This window comes from Zingiber officinale, chromosome 2A, assembly GCF_018446385.1.
Source record: "Zingiber officinale cultivar Zhangliang chromosome 2A, Zo_v1.1, whole genome shotgun sequence".
NCBI lineage: Eukaryota > Viridiplantae > Streptophyta > Magnoliopsida > Zingiberales > Zingiberaceae > Zingiber > Zingiber officinale.
Window position 1 is genome coordinate 95,839,692 of NC_055988.1, and position 14,665 is coordinate 95,854,356.

General features: G+C 36.7%; 3 protein-coding genes across 3 annotated transcripts; 2 read left to right on the forward strand and 1 right to left on the reverse strand.

Moving 5' to 3' along the window:
- The first annotated feature begins 955 nt into the window (after nt 1–955).
- On the forward strand, nt 956–7,566 carry LOC122041624 (heat shock protein 90-6, mitochondrial-like). Its single transcript, XM_042601375.1, has 20 exons — nt 956–1,208; nt 1,651–1,854; nt 1,928–2,001; nt 2,991–3,116; nt 3,220–3,313; nt 3,406–3,489; nt 3,590–3,733; nt 3,822–3,935; nt 4,138–4,200; nt 4,296–4,370; nt 4,453–4,557; nt 4,912–5,043; nt 5,118–5,210; nt 5,298–5,375; nt 5,492–5,746; nt 5,847–5,949; nt 6,437–6,611; nt 6,705–6,810; nt 6,905–6,994; nt 7,100–7,566. The coding sequence occupies exons 1-20, from the start codon at nt 1,110–1,112 to the stop codon at nt 7,292–7,294; spliced, it is 2,409 nt and encodes an 802-aa protein (XP_042457309.1). The 5' UTR covers nt 956–1,109; the 3' UTR covers nt 7,295–7,566.
- A 1,062-nt stretch (nt 7,567–8,628) lies between these two features.
- Nucleotides 8,629–12,527, forward strand: LOC122041626 (beta-glucuronosyltransferase GlcAT14B-like). The gene is made up of 4 exons (XM_042601376.1): nt 8,629–9,495; nt 10,161–10,236; nt 10,363–10,478; nt 11,772–12,527. The coding sequence occupies exons 1-4, from the start codon at nt 8,886–8,888 to the stop codon at nt 12,287–12,289; spliced, it is 1,320 nt and encodes a 439-aa protein (XP_042457310.1). The 5' UTR covers nt 8,629–8,885; the 3' UTR covers nt 12,290–12,527.
- LOC122041627 (EG45-like domain containing protein) lies at nt 12,514–13,467 on the reverse strand. The gene is made up of 3 exons (XM_042601377.1): nt 13,177–13,467; nt 12,756–13,038; nt 12,514–12,654 (listed from the first exon to the last, which is right to left on the reverse strand). The coding sequence occupies exons 1-3, from the start codon at nt 13,298–13,300 to the stop codon at nt 12,648–12,650; spliced, it is 414 nt and encodes a 137-aa protein (XP_042457311.1). The 5' UTR covers nt 13,301–13,467; the 3' UTR covers nt 12,514–12,647.
- Nucleotides 13,468–14,665: the final 1,198 nt, after the last annotated feature.

Sequence of the window (14,665 nt, forward strand, 5' to 3'; positions counted from 1 at the left end):
TATATATATATATAGGATATTAATTTTAATATGTTTTTATTGAATGATAATGATGGAATAGGAAGAAGAAAAATTATATTAATAGGTTTAGATATATTCATAGGATATCTTATATCAACGGATTTAAGAACGAAAGATTTAAAATTCAAAATCGATCAATTGCCCTCCTTAATCGGAGGACTTAGCCATTCCCCCATTTTTATATCATATAACAAATATTAATCATTATTATTATAATTTATAAAAGTAATGTATAAGATAATTTTAGTCATAATTTTTTTATGAAATTAATAAATATATTTTAATAAAAAAATAGGTTGAAGTTTTTTTTATTGTTGTTATATAAATAAATATTATCTTATCATTAAAAACAAATAGTAAAAAAGTAATGCATCTATAATTATGGTAATTTTTAATTAAAGATAATAAATAAAAAAAGTAATGAAAACTCTTAGAAAAAAAATTCAAGATAAATATATAAATTAATGATCCATTATTTTTTATTTTTTTAGGCCTTATCACTTTATATATTTATCGTGAGATTTTTTTCGCTATATATTATTTTTTAAAATTAAAATAGATAAAAAATTTAAATAATTAAATTAGGAAGGAAAAAAAAGTAAGAAAACTTTTGAAACATAGTTACGTGTGAGAAATTATTATTATTTTTAGATTTTGAGAAAAGATTATACTAAAGTAAAAAATAATTAAAGGGGTGAAAAATTTATTAGAGAAATATAAAATAAGTTACAAGTTAGTATTTCAAAATTAAATACAATATAAGTCGTAATGTCACTCATATGTGCAGTACATGGAGAATATTTTTTTTATAAATTATGAGAATAAAATATAAATATTATAAAATCTGTTCTGATTGGATGAACTATATAACGGTCGCGATCGCGCCACGTCGACCATGAGTCTCCGAAGCGTCCACAAGCAGAACCCAGAGGCCAGACCTCCGCACAACCAAACCCTACTCCAGAAGCTTCCACTGCTCCGCTAAAACCCTAAACCCGCCCCCATTTACGTCGTCGCCGCTCTTCCTCAACTCACTTTCTCCCTCCTCCTAGGCACCATCGGCGAAGGCAACACCGGCTGTAGCAGAGATGCTCGGCGCTTCGAGGCGATCGATGGTCTCCGCGGTGCAATCCGCCGGAGTCCGTTGCCGCGCCGTGGTGCCCCTTCTCTCCGCCTCGTCTGCTTCGGTGAGTTCAATAAATGTTGCCGCTTTGCCCATTTCCACGGGAGATAGGATTAGATGCTTCCCAAAAGTTGAGGTTGTTGGCTGATATGAGTGGTTGATGCTGATTAGGCTTGTCAACGAAGTTCCTCTCTTTTGAGATGAAACTTAAATTTAGTCAATAGAAAATTTCTTCTGTGGCGAAGTTCATCTACTTGATAAAATGAATTGGAAAGCTTTTGTGATATGATCTGTTCTTTCTCCTCGACTATTGGAATCGGGTAATATATTAGCAGAAAATGATGATATCGTTCTCTTTTTTACTCGGACACTGTGGTGAAACTTTTACTGTTTGTGCTACCCGGTTAACCCAATCAGTCAAGTGCATGAACTTATGTTGAGTATATAAAATAATCATAATTATAGCTTAGTCGGAGTAATATAATTGGCGTCTTCTAATTTTTCAGGCAACTGAAACTGAATACCGTATTCCAGAGGTTGCACCATACAGGTTCCTTTCGACACTCTCTGCCCCTAAAAGTAACGGAACCAAGTTCGGGATGCACTTGAGCTCGAGGTACAGCATGCTTGTTTGTAACCGTCTGGAATCAACTGCAGCAGCATCTGATTCATCTGAACCGCCAAGTGAGAAGTTTGAGTATCAGGCTGAGGTATGCTAATTGAAGGGCCTATTCTATAATTCTGTATAGATACAAACTGATCTGAGTCTCTTATAATTAACAGGTTAGCCGCTTAATGGACCTCATAGTACACAGCCTATACAGTAATAAGGAAGTGTTCCTGCGAGAACTGATCAGGTTGGTGTTTGCTTCTCTTTTGCACTATGTTTTTGCATACCTAAATGTTTTTGTAAACTGAGTTTCTTATCATGTTTGCCACTTATCTTGTTGATGATACTATTGGTATTTATGAATTTAAACAATAAGTATGCTTCTAGTAGTAGAGACATTAAATATTTTTGAACATGCTGAGACATTGTTGTAACTTTGTTCCTAGGAATAAGTTATTATAGAGTCCTAACTATTCCCAAATTCCCACTTAAATTATCTAATTAGTGTCGAAGAACAAAGTTGCTACAAATGGGTTCTGTTCAAGTTAAATGAAATCACAGTAACTCTAGAGGTGATATTCTTGAATTTTGATAACTGTCTTACATGTAGTTTCTTTTTGCTGTTATGTTAATTGGGTGTATTTTGACATATGTCTGTGCATCTTAGCACTATTATCTCATTTTCTTATTTTTTTAACTCCAACAAAATGTGCCCAAGCCTGTTGTATGTTTAAATGAGCATTGTTTTGAGATATGTTCAATTTTACCTGTGAAATTCTATTTCTTGTTAATCATGCATTATCTTTGTTTTGAAAATAGAACTTTGAAATGATACAGTTTTTGTTTGATATTTAATTATGCATAGAGGAAGTCATTTTCTCCTTAGAACCCATTCTACCTGTAGGCCTAAATGGTTACTTATGATTATATAATTAAATTGCTTATCTAACACTTGAAGAATGTCATTTGCATGGATATAGAGATTTTATTTGAAGCAATGTAGAATCTCCAGATAAAAAATAGTAAATAAAACAATTATAAAATATTAAAATGAAAATCTTGTTTATCTTCATATGCTTCTCCCTTTGAAATGATCATTGAATATCTTTCTCTTTCTATATTAAAAGTTCCATCCTGTAAAACATTGTTATCACATTAATGTAAGTACTTATTTCCCTTGATATTCTGCTGTTTTGCTTCCTGCATTTTTTGTGATCTTGTTCAACACAATTTCAGTAATGCAAGTGATGCCCTTGATAAGTTACGTTTTCTAAGTGTCACGGAGCCTGAACTTTTGAAGGATGCTGTTGATCTAGACATTCGTATTCAAAGTGATAAAGACAATGGGATTATCACAATCACGTAAGTACTACTGCTGAAAAATACGAGTGGCCATGGTAATCACTTTTTTTTTTTGACATTTATGAACAACCATGGTTGAACCATGATTGTTTCTCTTCATCAGTGATTCTGGGATTGGTATGACTAGAGAAGAGCTTGTTGATTGTCTTGGTACGATAGCACAAAGTGGAACTGCCAAATTTTTGAAGGCTTTGAAGGTATATGCACCCATTAATCTCCTTTTCTTTTATTTATTATCATTGCATATCTTATCTTTTTTAATGTGTCATGTATTTTGCCTTGTTTACAGGATAGCAAAGATGCTGGTGTCGATAGCAATTTAATTGGTCAATTTGGTGTGGGCTTTTATTCATCATTCCTTGTGTCTGACAAGGTATATCCATCATTTTTTTTTTGTAATTTTGACTTGGTAAGAGCCAATTTACTTTTAGTTATGACAGCATTAAGCATAGGTCTACTTTTTTTCCTAATAGGTAACTGTTTCAACAAAAAGTCCGAAGTCTGACAAGCAGTATGTATGGGAGGGAGAAGCTAATGCCAACTCTTATACAATTAGGGAAGAAACCGACCCAGAGAAGTTACTTCCGAGAGGAACACGTTTGACATTGTATCTTAAGGTCTGTGGTATTGATTTGTAGAAGATAGCAAAGTTTCCTATTTTGCTTGTCATGGTTTCGATCTTACTGTTGACTGTTACTCTTGTAGCGTGACGACAAAGGTTTTGCTCATCCTGAACGGATTCAGAACCTTGTGAAGAACTATTCTCAGTTTGTTTCTTTCCCAATCTACACATGGCAAGAGAAGGGTATTACAAAAGAGGTAAGGGTCAAGCTCTCACTGGACATTGCAAAAGTGCTTACCAGTTAATAGAGTCTGTTGGTGCAAACAATACTGTGGAATTAATCTAAACCTTAAGAAACTAATTTAAACCTTTCTTCCAGCTTTTTGCAATCAATCCTGGGATTTATTTTAAGTTGATTTCTTCCTAACAGTCTTGGGTTTGTGGCTTTGTTTGTACAAGGTTGAGGTAGATGAGGATCCAAGTGAATCCAAAAAAGAAGGTGATGAAGATCCAAATGTAGAGGTATCTATAATGTGGTCACTTTGTGATTTTGCACATTTCATGGTATTTTTAACTAATAATTTGTCTATCTATGTTTGCTCCGATGTTCCTTACAGAAGAAGAAGAAAACTAAGAAAGTTGTTGAAAGATATTGGGACTGGGAGCTCACTAATGAAACCCAACCTATATGGGTGAGCATTATCTGAGATAGAAAATGTCCAATATGATCTAGTAACTGTTCTTTGTTTATTAATAAACATACTGTTTCTGCAGCTACGAAATCCTAAAGATGTGACTACTGAAGAGTACAATGCATTTTACAGGATGACCTTTGATGAGTATGTTGATCCTCTAGCCTCGTCACACTTCACCACTGAGGTATTTGTTTTATTACCCACTTGAATTTTAGCTAATTATGTATTATTTTAAATCAAAGAGCTGGCCATATATACACTTGCACGGGCTTCATTTTTACTAGAGAGAATTTCAGATTTAAAAAAGCTTCTAAATTGATTTCCCATATAGAGTTTATCAAAAGGTTCAAGTTGTTTCTGTTGTTCTTAGGATGTAATTGGCTTACTCTTTTTTGTTATAATTTACAAATTGCAATAGTGGTCGCTCTTTGTTTTCATTCAAGTTTTTTTTTTCTAAATATGTCAAATTTGAAGATCTTGAAGTTTCCTACCTATATTTTATGTGTGCTTTGATTGATATTTTTTTTTTTTGCTGCAGGGTGAGGTGGAATTTCGGTCCATCCTTTTTGTTCCATCTTTCAAGAAGGATGAAATTATGAACACAAAAACCAAGAATATTAGGTTATATGTTAAGCGTGTTTTCATATCTGATGACTTTGACGGGGAACTGGTATGGATCTGTTTCCTGAACATGTTGATTTCATTTCACTGAAAACTATACTGACACTCTAATGCTTTTATTAGTTCCCGAAATATTTAAGCTTTGTGAAGGGTGTTGTTGATTCAAATGATCTTCCTTTGAACGTGTCACGTGAGATCCTTCAAGAGAGTCGCATTGTAAGTGTTCCTGCAAATTGTAAATTTTGTAAGAAATGTCTCTCCATTTGTATGACTTTGCATCACTGATTCTCATTTATTCTCTAGGTGCGAATCATGAAAAAAAGATTAGTTCGAAAAACCTTTGATATGATACTGGGCATCTCTCAGAGTGAAAACAAAGAAGTCAGTCTTTTTGTTGGCCTCAAATCTGGTTTTCTGGAAAAATAAAAATAATTATTTGTCTACAGTTTTCCTCTTATTCTGACTTGAATTTTACTAACATTTCCTTGTAACTTCAGGATTATGAGAAATTCTGGGAAAATTTTGGCAAGTACTTGAAGTTAGGTTGCATTGAAGATAATTCAAATCACAAACGCATTGCTCCACTTCTGAGATTCTTTTCTTCTCATGCTGAGAATGAGCTTATTAGCTTGGATGAGTATGTTGAGAATATGAAGCCAGAACAGAAGAATATCTACTATATAGCGGCAGACAGCTTAACTAGTGCTAGGAATACACCTTTCTTGGAGAGACTTGTCGAGAAGGATTATGAGGTATTTTACAATATGGTTTTTGGGCATGCTCATTCTTGAATTTTTTTTATTAGTTTGGTGATGTTTCTAACTTTGTTGACATGAATTTCTTATTTTCCAGGTTTTATTTTTAGTTGATCCTATGGATGAGATAGCTATTCAGAATCTGAAATCTTACAAGGAAAAGAATTTTGTTGACATCAGCAAAGAAGATCTGGATCTAGGTTGTCCTTCCTGATCTATATCTATCCTTTCATTGTTGGTGGCCAACATGAAATCTTAAATTTTATATCCTGGATGACAATTTAAACGCAATGCTTAAACATATATCTGAAAAGAAACGAGCAATATATAAAATTTAGTGTTCCATGGTTCTAAAAGTGCTATGCTGTTCTGAAAGGTCAATGAATGCCTTGTTTTACGTGTTTTCACCAAAAGAATATTATTGTCGTAATTGTTACCCTAAACATCAGCCGATCCCACCTAGTGGGAAAATGTTTGGTTGTTGTTGGAATTGTTACTCTAAACATAGGGGAACAAGTTAGTAAAAGAATACTTATAGCAGGGAGATCATAGGCAATATCAGAAATTTTTTAACTACTGCTGAAGTTATACAGTAGATAGTAATCATTATTATGGTAAATTGCATAAATAGTATGCTATATCTTTTCTGTTGCCTTCTTTACACTCTTACGCAAATTCTCCTTGCAGGTGAGAAGGACGAGGAGAAGGAGAAGGAAATCAAGCAGGAATTTGGCCATATGTGTGATTGGATCAAGAAGAGGTTGGGTGAGAAGGTTGCTAATGTCCAGATATCCAGTCGCCTTAGCACCTCCCCATGCGTACTGGTGTCAGGTAAGTTTGGATGGTCTGCCAACATGGAAAGGTATGCAAAAAAGTGACATTTCAGCTCCATGCAAGTTGCATTTTGTGTTTGGGAACATATCACATTGACAAATTTTTTTTTGCGTTCCTGCAGGTTGATGAAGGCACAAACACTTGGAGACACCACTAGCTTGGATTTTATGAGAGGAAGGAGAGTATTTGAAATCAATCCAGGGCATTCCATAATTAAGGATTTGAATGTACGTCTGCCTGTTCTATTTAGTAGCTTCATCATTCCTTTCATAAGATATTAGTGTTCGTTGACCTCCACTGATCTCTAATGTCATAATGCAGGTAGCATGCAGGAGTAACCCTGATGATCCTGAGGCGCAGAGAGCCATAGACTTGTTGTATGACACAGCCTTAATCTCAAGTGGTTTCACGGTGAGTATTTTTTTTTTCCTAATCATTGCATGTTCTAACAACTACACGAGATTATTCTTACTAATTCCTTTAACTTTGTTTTTTTTTCTGCTTTATTTTTTTTAGCCGGAAAATGCCTCGGACTTGAGTAGCAAGATCTATGAGATGATGGGTACTTCTCTCGCTGGCAAATGGACAGCTACTTCTGCCAATGTGCAACATAAAGCAGCAAGCAGCTCTTCCTCACCTCAAAACTCAGAGCCACTGGAAGCTGAAATTGTCCAACCACTCGAAGCTGAAAGCCAGAAATTCTCACAATAACACACTCAGGATCAAAGCCAAAGCATATCAATAGTTCTTATGCAAGACAGTTTCAGTTTTGTTCGAGTATGTGTAATATGCTCTAAGTTGTGGGTTTCCTCTCCCGGCTACAGGCAAACATTACATTACATTTGATATCGCTGTGTTGAAGTAAGACATCTTCATGGTATTATCACTTTGTGGGCAACCATGAAGTGCTCAAAGTAAGACATCAAAGCCCTAAAGTAAGATGAGTGTTTTAACTTTTTATTAATTGTTAAAATAGTTATTAACTTTGATGGTTACATTGCAAGGGCCCCGTAGCTAAACATCAACTAGTTAACCTGGGACAGATATGTCATGACAGTGGGGAATCCACTGTCAGCTGGGCTCAATAAATGAGCCACATAATTGAGGAAAAAGTATTAGTGTCATGATCTACATGCACACTAATGTCCATAGTAGACTGAGGTACACACCTGAGGAGAGCACCATTAGGACACACGAAAATAAATGGACTGTTGCTTGAATGCAATCAGAGAGCGTTGATGTCCTATGTGATGTTATATTTCAAATGGTACTAATAAATTTAAAAAAAATACATGTAAGAAGATACTATTTTAATTAAAGTGCTTTAAGCTTTTTTACATGATAGGTGCCAAGATTTTTCTTAGATTTCGAATGAAAGCCATCATATTATCATATACATTATCAACAATGAAATAGATAGAGTCGCTTCAAATTCAACTACAAGTTCACCAATAAGCAATGCACCTTTTCTTTTCATCCAAGCAACATTATTTTTCGTAAGTTTTAGCCGTCAGATGTGTGCACTATTTTGTAGATTGAATTAGTTTTAATAAAATTAAAATGTTTTTTTATTAATATTTAAATAATTTTAACTATTAACTACTTTTAAAATAGTGTTTCTTTTAATGTTAATGAAAATAAAAGGCGTCTTTTAATTTATCTCCTCACAAATTCTACTCAACTCAGATTCGGTACGCAACTTAAATCGAATCCTTCCTGTGGTGGGACCCAATTTATTGACCAATCAACAAAGGTAGGTCAGCATCCATTTGCCGAATTTAATTCAATACCAAAGCGGAGCCATTCCCAGACGACTGGCTACTTTTATAGCCGGCTGCCTCCACCAACAACAGCCACAGGTGGGGTCAGGGCACGGCCAGAGGCCCCACCCTAAATTATTTTTTTAAAAATTTTTTATTATAAATCTGAGAAAATACATTTTCCAAAAGTATTCGTAATTAATGAATGTTTTTTTTTTAAAATTGGAATATTTAGGTAATTTAGTCACGGATCGCGTCGCATCTAAGCCGCGTCTCTCGGACTCCGCACTGTTCGCGGCCATAGTCGTGACTTAAGTCGCCCGTCGATATCAGCGTGGCGTCGCCTTCCGAGTTCCGCCAATCAACGAACCACCGATATCGATCAGTCCGATCAAGATCCGCTCACCTCCCTCGGCACATCTCCCTTCTCCCTCTCTCTTCTCTCTAGCTCTTGCTCGCTCGCCGCGAGTTATCGGAATTTGAATTCGCTTCCGCTGGGGATCGTGGTGGTTGTGGCGGTGGCGGAGTGAGGGATCAGGGCCATGGAGACGAAGCCACCGCTGGCATCGACGCCACAGCAGTGGCGGAGGAAGTGGGCGGTGCCTTTGCTCGCCTCTTTCTTCCTCTCCTCGCTCCTCATCTCGGCCTTCCTCTTCTCCTCGTCTTCGTTCGCCTCCTCCTCCTGGTCTCGCCAGGCCTTTCTCCTCTTCTCCTTCTCGCAGATCCCTGCCTCGGGCGACGGCGATTCCATTTTCGTCGAGTCTAAGCTCCGCCAGTTGTCGGCGCCCGCCTCCCCGGCGCGGCTTGTTCCCCGGCTGGCCTACCTCATCTCTGGCTCATCCGGCGATGGATTCAGCATCCGGAGGACCCTCCGAGCGCTCTACCATCCAACCAACCAGTACGTTCTCCACCTCGATCTCGAGGCCCCGGCGGCGGAGCGGCTAGACCTCGTGACGGCTATCCAGGGCGACCCTGTGTATTCTCGCTTCGGCAACGTCAGGGTGGTCACTCGTGCGAACCTCGTCACTTACCGAGGTCCCACCATGGTAGCCAACACCCTCCACGCCGCCTCCATCCTCCTCAAGGAGGGCGGCGACTGGGACTGGTTCATCAATCTCAGCGCCTCCGATTATCCTCTCATGACGCAGGACGGTAAGATCCTGCTGCTCAATTATTTGCTATTTTTTTATAAAAAAATATTGGTTCCAGATCGTTATTTTCCCAATTTCATGCTCTGTTCCTAGAATCTGATCTTATAGGGTAGGTACATTCCTCCCTCCCTTAAAAATATGAATTTGAACCAGTATCATGGTTGGTCAAACGCTAAACAAACAAATTGGTTGGTAGATTTCGCTTCCACCTTCCTATGTCGAGTGAGAAGCTAACTAGAGTAGAACTTTGCTTTACCTTCATCAGTGAAAATTTCTTTACAACAAAAACAACATAATCAAAACAAAAGTTTTTTTTTTTTAATTGAACTAGCTTCAATGTTATTTTTTACCCTCCAATTTTATCTGTTGCCTATGTTTGCTCTCTTGGGTGCTCTATACCATCAGAGCGACCAGTATTTCTTTCTTCACTGTTATGATCTCCTTACAAAGAACTGAATCTATCTGCTGACCTAGTGCTATTTACTCTCAAGTTTTTTTTTGTTGGTTCTTGTCCATCTGTTAATCATATTTCCTATTTGTCCTAGATTCTAGAAATCATAGTACATGAAAGGTATATTCCATAGTGATTTACCCTACGATTGATGCTTGTATACCCAACGACTTCATTTTGCTTACTTCTTGATTTAGCTTTCTTTTGTTTGGCAGATCTACTCTACACACTATCAAGTTTGCCTAGAGATTTCAACTATATAGAGCACACTAGCGACATTGGATGGAAGGAGTATGTAAATATTTGTTACATTATAATCACCATTTGCGTTTATATATCTTTTTCTCCAAGCAACGTTCTATGGTGGTTGGTTTCACTAATTTTCTCCTAAATGGAATCTATATTTTGTTGTTGTAGGTTCCATAGGGCTAGGCCTTTGATTATAGATCCTGGGCTTTATAGTTTACAGAAGGAAGATGTGTTCTGGGTTAGTGAAAAGAGGGATGTGCCTTCTGCATTCAAGCTATTTACAGGTATTAGTTTCCTAAAACTGAGTAAATCGTTCATAGAGAATTCTATATCTGGTTCACATACTTTTCTTGTATCAAGCACCTAGTTCAATCAGTTGATTGCACATTTGTTGTTGATGCTTTGAGCAGTCACGTTTGTAGGCAAGTGGGACTGCAACTAGTAGCTGCTTAATTATCTCACTATATTTCATGTGGCATGAATACGATGGAGAAACATCTATGTTATTAGTGGTTTTAATAACACAGATTCAATTTGTATATGAATATTGGTATAACATTTATCTGTCATGGTGCCTGCCAGATTGATATGCTTATGTTGTGTGGTGTAAAGAAGCATTTGAGAACCATTTCTCCTGCAGCATCTTCTTGTATCTGAACATTCTACCAAAATATAATACCTGTTTTTGTTGTGACCTATAGATAAACTGTTGGCCATCATCTGATCAAGTATTTACATGTACTTAAAATGAAAAAGGTTAATGATTAAGGTGTCTTGGATTATTCAAAAATAAATACTATGCTAAGATATTTGACTATGAATCATGTACATCTAGGAGGATACAGGATGATTACTTGTAGAATCTGATTTTGTTTACGATACTCTATAAAGTTAGAGAGAGACATACAAATCAAGGTCTGTTAGTTTCATTTAACAACTTTTCTCTGTGGCTGGTGGGTTCAATATTACATTCTCAAGTTCACCAGTGTTTTGTAGAATCTAAATAATGCATAAGATAAATCTATCAGATCTGATTGTTGTTAGTTTCTGAACTTCATACTTGAAACTTATAATTGGTAAACTTAGGACTTCCAGATTTCTGATGCACATAATGTTTTATTTGACCAACCGATGTTTGTATATATGATGCCTACACTACACGTGATTCTAGGCATTTCATCGAGTTTCAATTTTATGATTTTCACATGTGTAAATGTGCAAGGACGTCTAAACACTTGTCAAGGACCATTGTTTTGTTAAAATGACACACACTGTTAGGTTTATGTTCAGAGGATAGCTGGTGTAATAGCATTTAAAGATGCATAAAATTGAAATATAGCTGTATGTATGGCCAGTGAAGAATTCACATTAGCTGTCTACATGCATAATCTGATCGATCACATTTGCTATTTATTTGAATCTTACGATTCACTGAAATGATTTATGATAGGTTTTGTTTTCTTTCTAAAATATGGAACAAGCTAGAAATGCAGTGCTTGGATGATGATAACATTTGCTATTTTTATGATGAAATAGTAAGTATGAATATACCTCACCAACAATTGATTTCTTTGCAGGGTCTGCTTGGATGATGCTTACACATCAGTTTGTTGAATATCTCATATGGGGATGGGACAACCTTCCAAGAACAGTCCTAATGTATTATGCAAACTTTCTCTCGTCGCCTGAAGGATACTTCCACACTGTTATCTGCAATGCACCTGAATTCCGCAACACCACCATCAACCATGACCTGCATTTCATATCTTGGGATAACCCTCCAAAGCAGCACCCACACTTCCTAACACTAGACGACTTCCCACGTATGGTCAGTAGCAATGCTCCGTTTGCAAGGAAGTTTGGTCGGGATGATCCGGTACTGGACAAGATTGACAAGGAACTCCTATGCCAGGATCCTGATGGTTTTACTCCAAGCGCATGGCACAACACACTAGAGACGAGTACTAGCAGTGACCAACATTACATAGTTAAGAATGTAGCTGAGCTCAGGCCAGGGCCAGGTGCTCAGAGGCTTAAAGCTCTAGTAACCAGTCTTATTTCAGCAGATGGTTTCAGCGAGCAGCACTGTGTTTGACATGGATAATGGGACGCTGTTCTCAATTGCGATGTGAAGCTTTTGCCTTCATGGTTGGATGCTCCAACAGCTTTTCATGCTAATCCTTGAATAGGTGCAGGGGAATCGGGGATAGGCAACTTACATTGGGTCATAGTTTTGATAGAGTAGGAAGCTATGCAAATAATTCATAAATCTGTTGATTCTTGATTGTGATACACATTATTCGAGTATAGCAACAAGTTTATGATTGATGCTCTGGTACTGTTTCCTCAAATTATAGCACATTGTGAAGGTTCATCATTCTTTACCATTTTACATATCTATTATTGTGCCAAGACATTGAATACATCTTCCATCCAAATCCATATGGCTCCCATCATACTCTGAAAACAAAAACAGTTCATTTGTTCAACAACAATTTGAATTCTATCCCTGGAAACAGTTGCTGTTTGTTGAATTTGGACAGGGAGGGAGGGTCACTTACTCCGTGAACTCGATGTTGATCTTTGCATTGGGAATCCTGGAAACGGCGCCGAAGGCTTTGTTGGACAAAAGGAAGGTGGCAGGGCAGGGACTGGACCTGCAGTAATCGACTACTTCGACTATAATGGAGCCATCTTTGCAGGGCCGTCGGAGGCCGCTGAGGCACCGGACCTGGTACTTCCTGCCGCAGGCTGCACCGTTGTCCCACACGCCACTGCCAGCCGCCACAAACAGCCCAGTCTCTGGCAACTGATCCAGGCTGCTGTAGTCCGGGCACTTTGTTGCTGAAACATGAAAACAATTACTAGAGGTAAACTCAAATTGTTATGGACTTCTGAAAACAATTACTAGAGGTAAACTCAAATTGTTATGCACTTCTATCTCTCTCTATATATGCATCAGCTAGTTTCATAAAATCTTACGAAGATATGGAGGATCATATGATGCAGCAGTGCCTACATCCCCTGCAACTTCAGTGAAATGATTTAGGAAGAACAAAAGCAGCAGCATTGCCTCCATGGACCTCTCAATCACTGAACAAGCCATGCTGTATCGAGCAACACCCCTCAGCCCCGTATTTATACTCCAATTTTCTCATTGATTTTTATGTGTTGTTGTTCATCACAGTCGGCAGATAAGAATACTTGTGTTTCAGCATGTGTTAAACACAGATTTCCAGCCATGCAACCAAGATATGAAACTGACTGCTAACGATGGTGTGGATTATGGTCTCATCACATCACATTCCAGTAATCTCATTGGATTATATGGGATAGTGATCATGGAGGTGAGTTTAAAAATCAAAGAGATTAGTCGACCTTGGCATTTGCATTTGCTCTTCATCTTCATGCGCGTGTGGTTTGAGCACAAACGTCATATCTTTTTAGGCTCGCACTTTGTTTATCCAAACGTTTACGATACTCTTGTTTATCAGGTAGAAGGATGAACATGGACTCCATCCAAGTGCGATTTGACATGATCCCAACAATTTTTTTATTCTCTTGGATAGTGGAGAATGATTTCAAAATTTTTTTTGGCACCATATATCTAATATGCCAGTCCCATGAATATTTTCAGGAAACGTTCGGCCAATTAATTCAGTATTTTTAGATTAACTGTTTATTAAAAAACATTTATCCATTAATTTATTAAAATTAAAATTCAATCATAAGATATCTAAAAACCGTCATCTTAGATAATCTACACGTATATTTAACTCATTTTTTAAAAATAATTTTATATTACTTTTATTTACTATGTACCCTATTGTAGAAATTGCATGTGAGATTTATTCAATAATTATTTAGATTTTTTATAAATGCATCTCTTAAGTAGGAGTTGTTGTATCTGGTTCATTTCTCCACTTGAAAAAAAACCTTTCGATAACTTCACTTTTTATTTATACTGATAGTGTATTTTATATGTTATTTATATTTTACATTTCAAAAAGAGTTGTTATCAAATTATAAAATAATTTTAATTTAAAAAAGGAGCGGCTATCGAGAAATCGAGTTGAAAGGAGTAAACTGGAGACTGCCTAAGTTTTAATTAAATAATGCTTATAATAATATAATTTTATATTATTTAAAATATAATTTAGTAATAATTAAACACCATTTGTAATGATACCTTCACTCTAATTGGACACTTATTCCTGCGTATTTTTTATATTTCATTTTTATTTTTATGTCGCATTTAATTTTTATGTAAAACGCGCGTTGACCGAACAACATTTTCTTGCTTGGCCGATTTAGCACGGCACTTCAACGGAGGAATGAGTGGCCTACTCAACTTTGACTCCACCGTTTCAAGTCAACGTATCACTCATGACGATTTCTTCACTGTACAATCGTTGACCTTATCGAACTTGAAATGTTCATCCGGTTCACCTTAACCAACTCAATAGTCTAG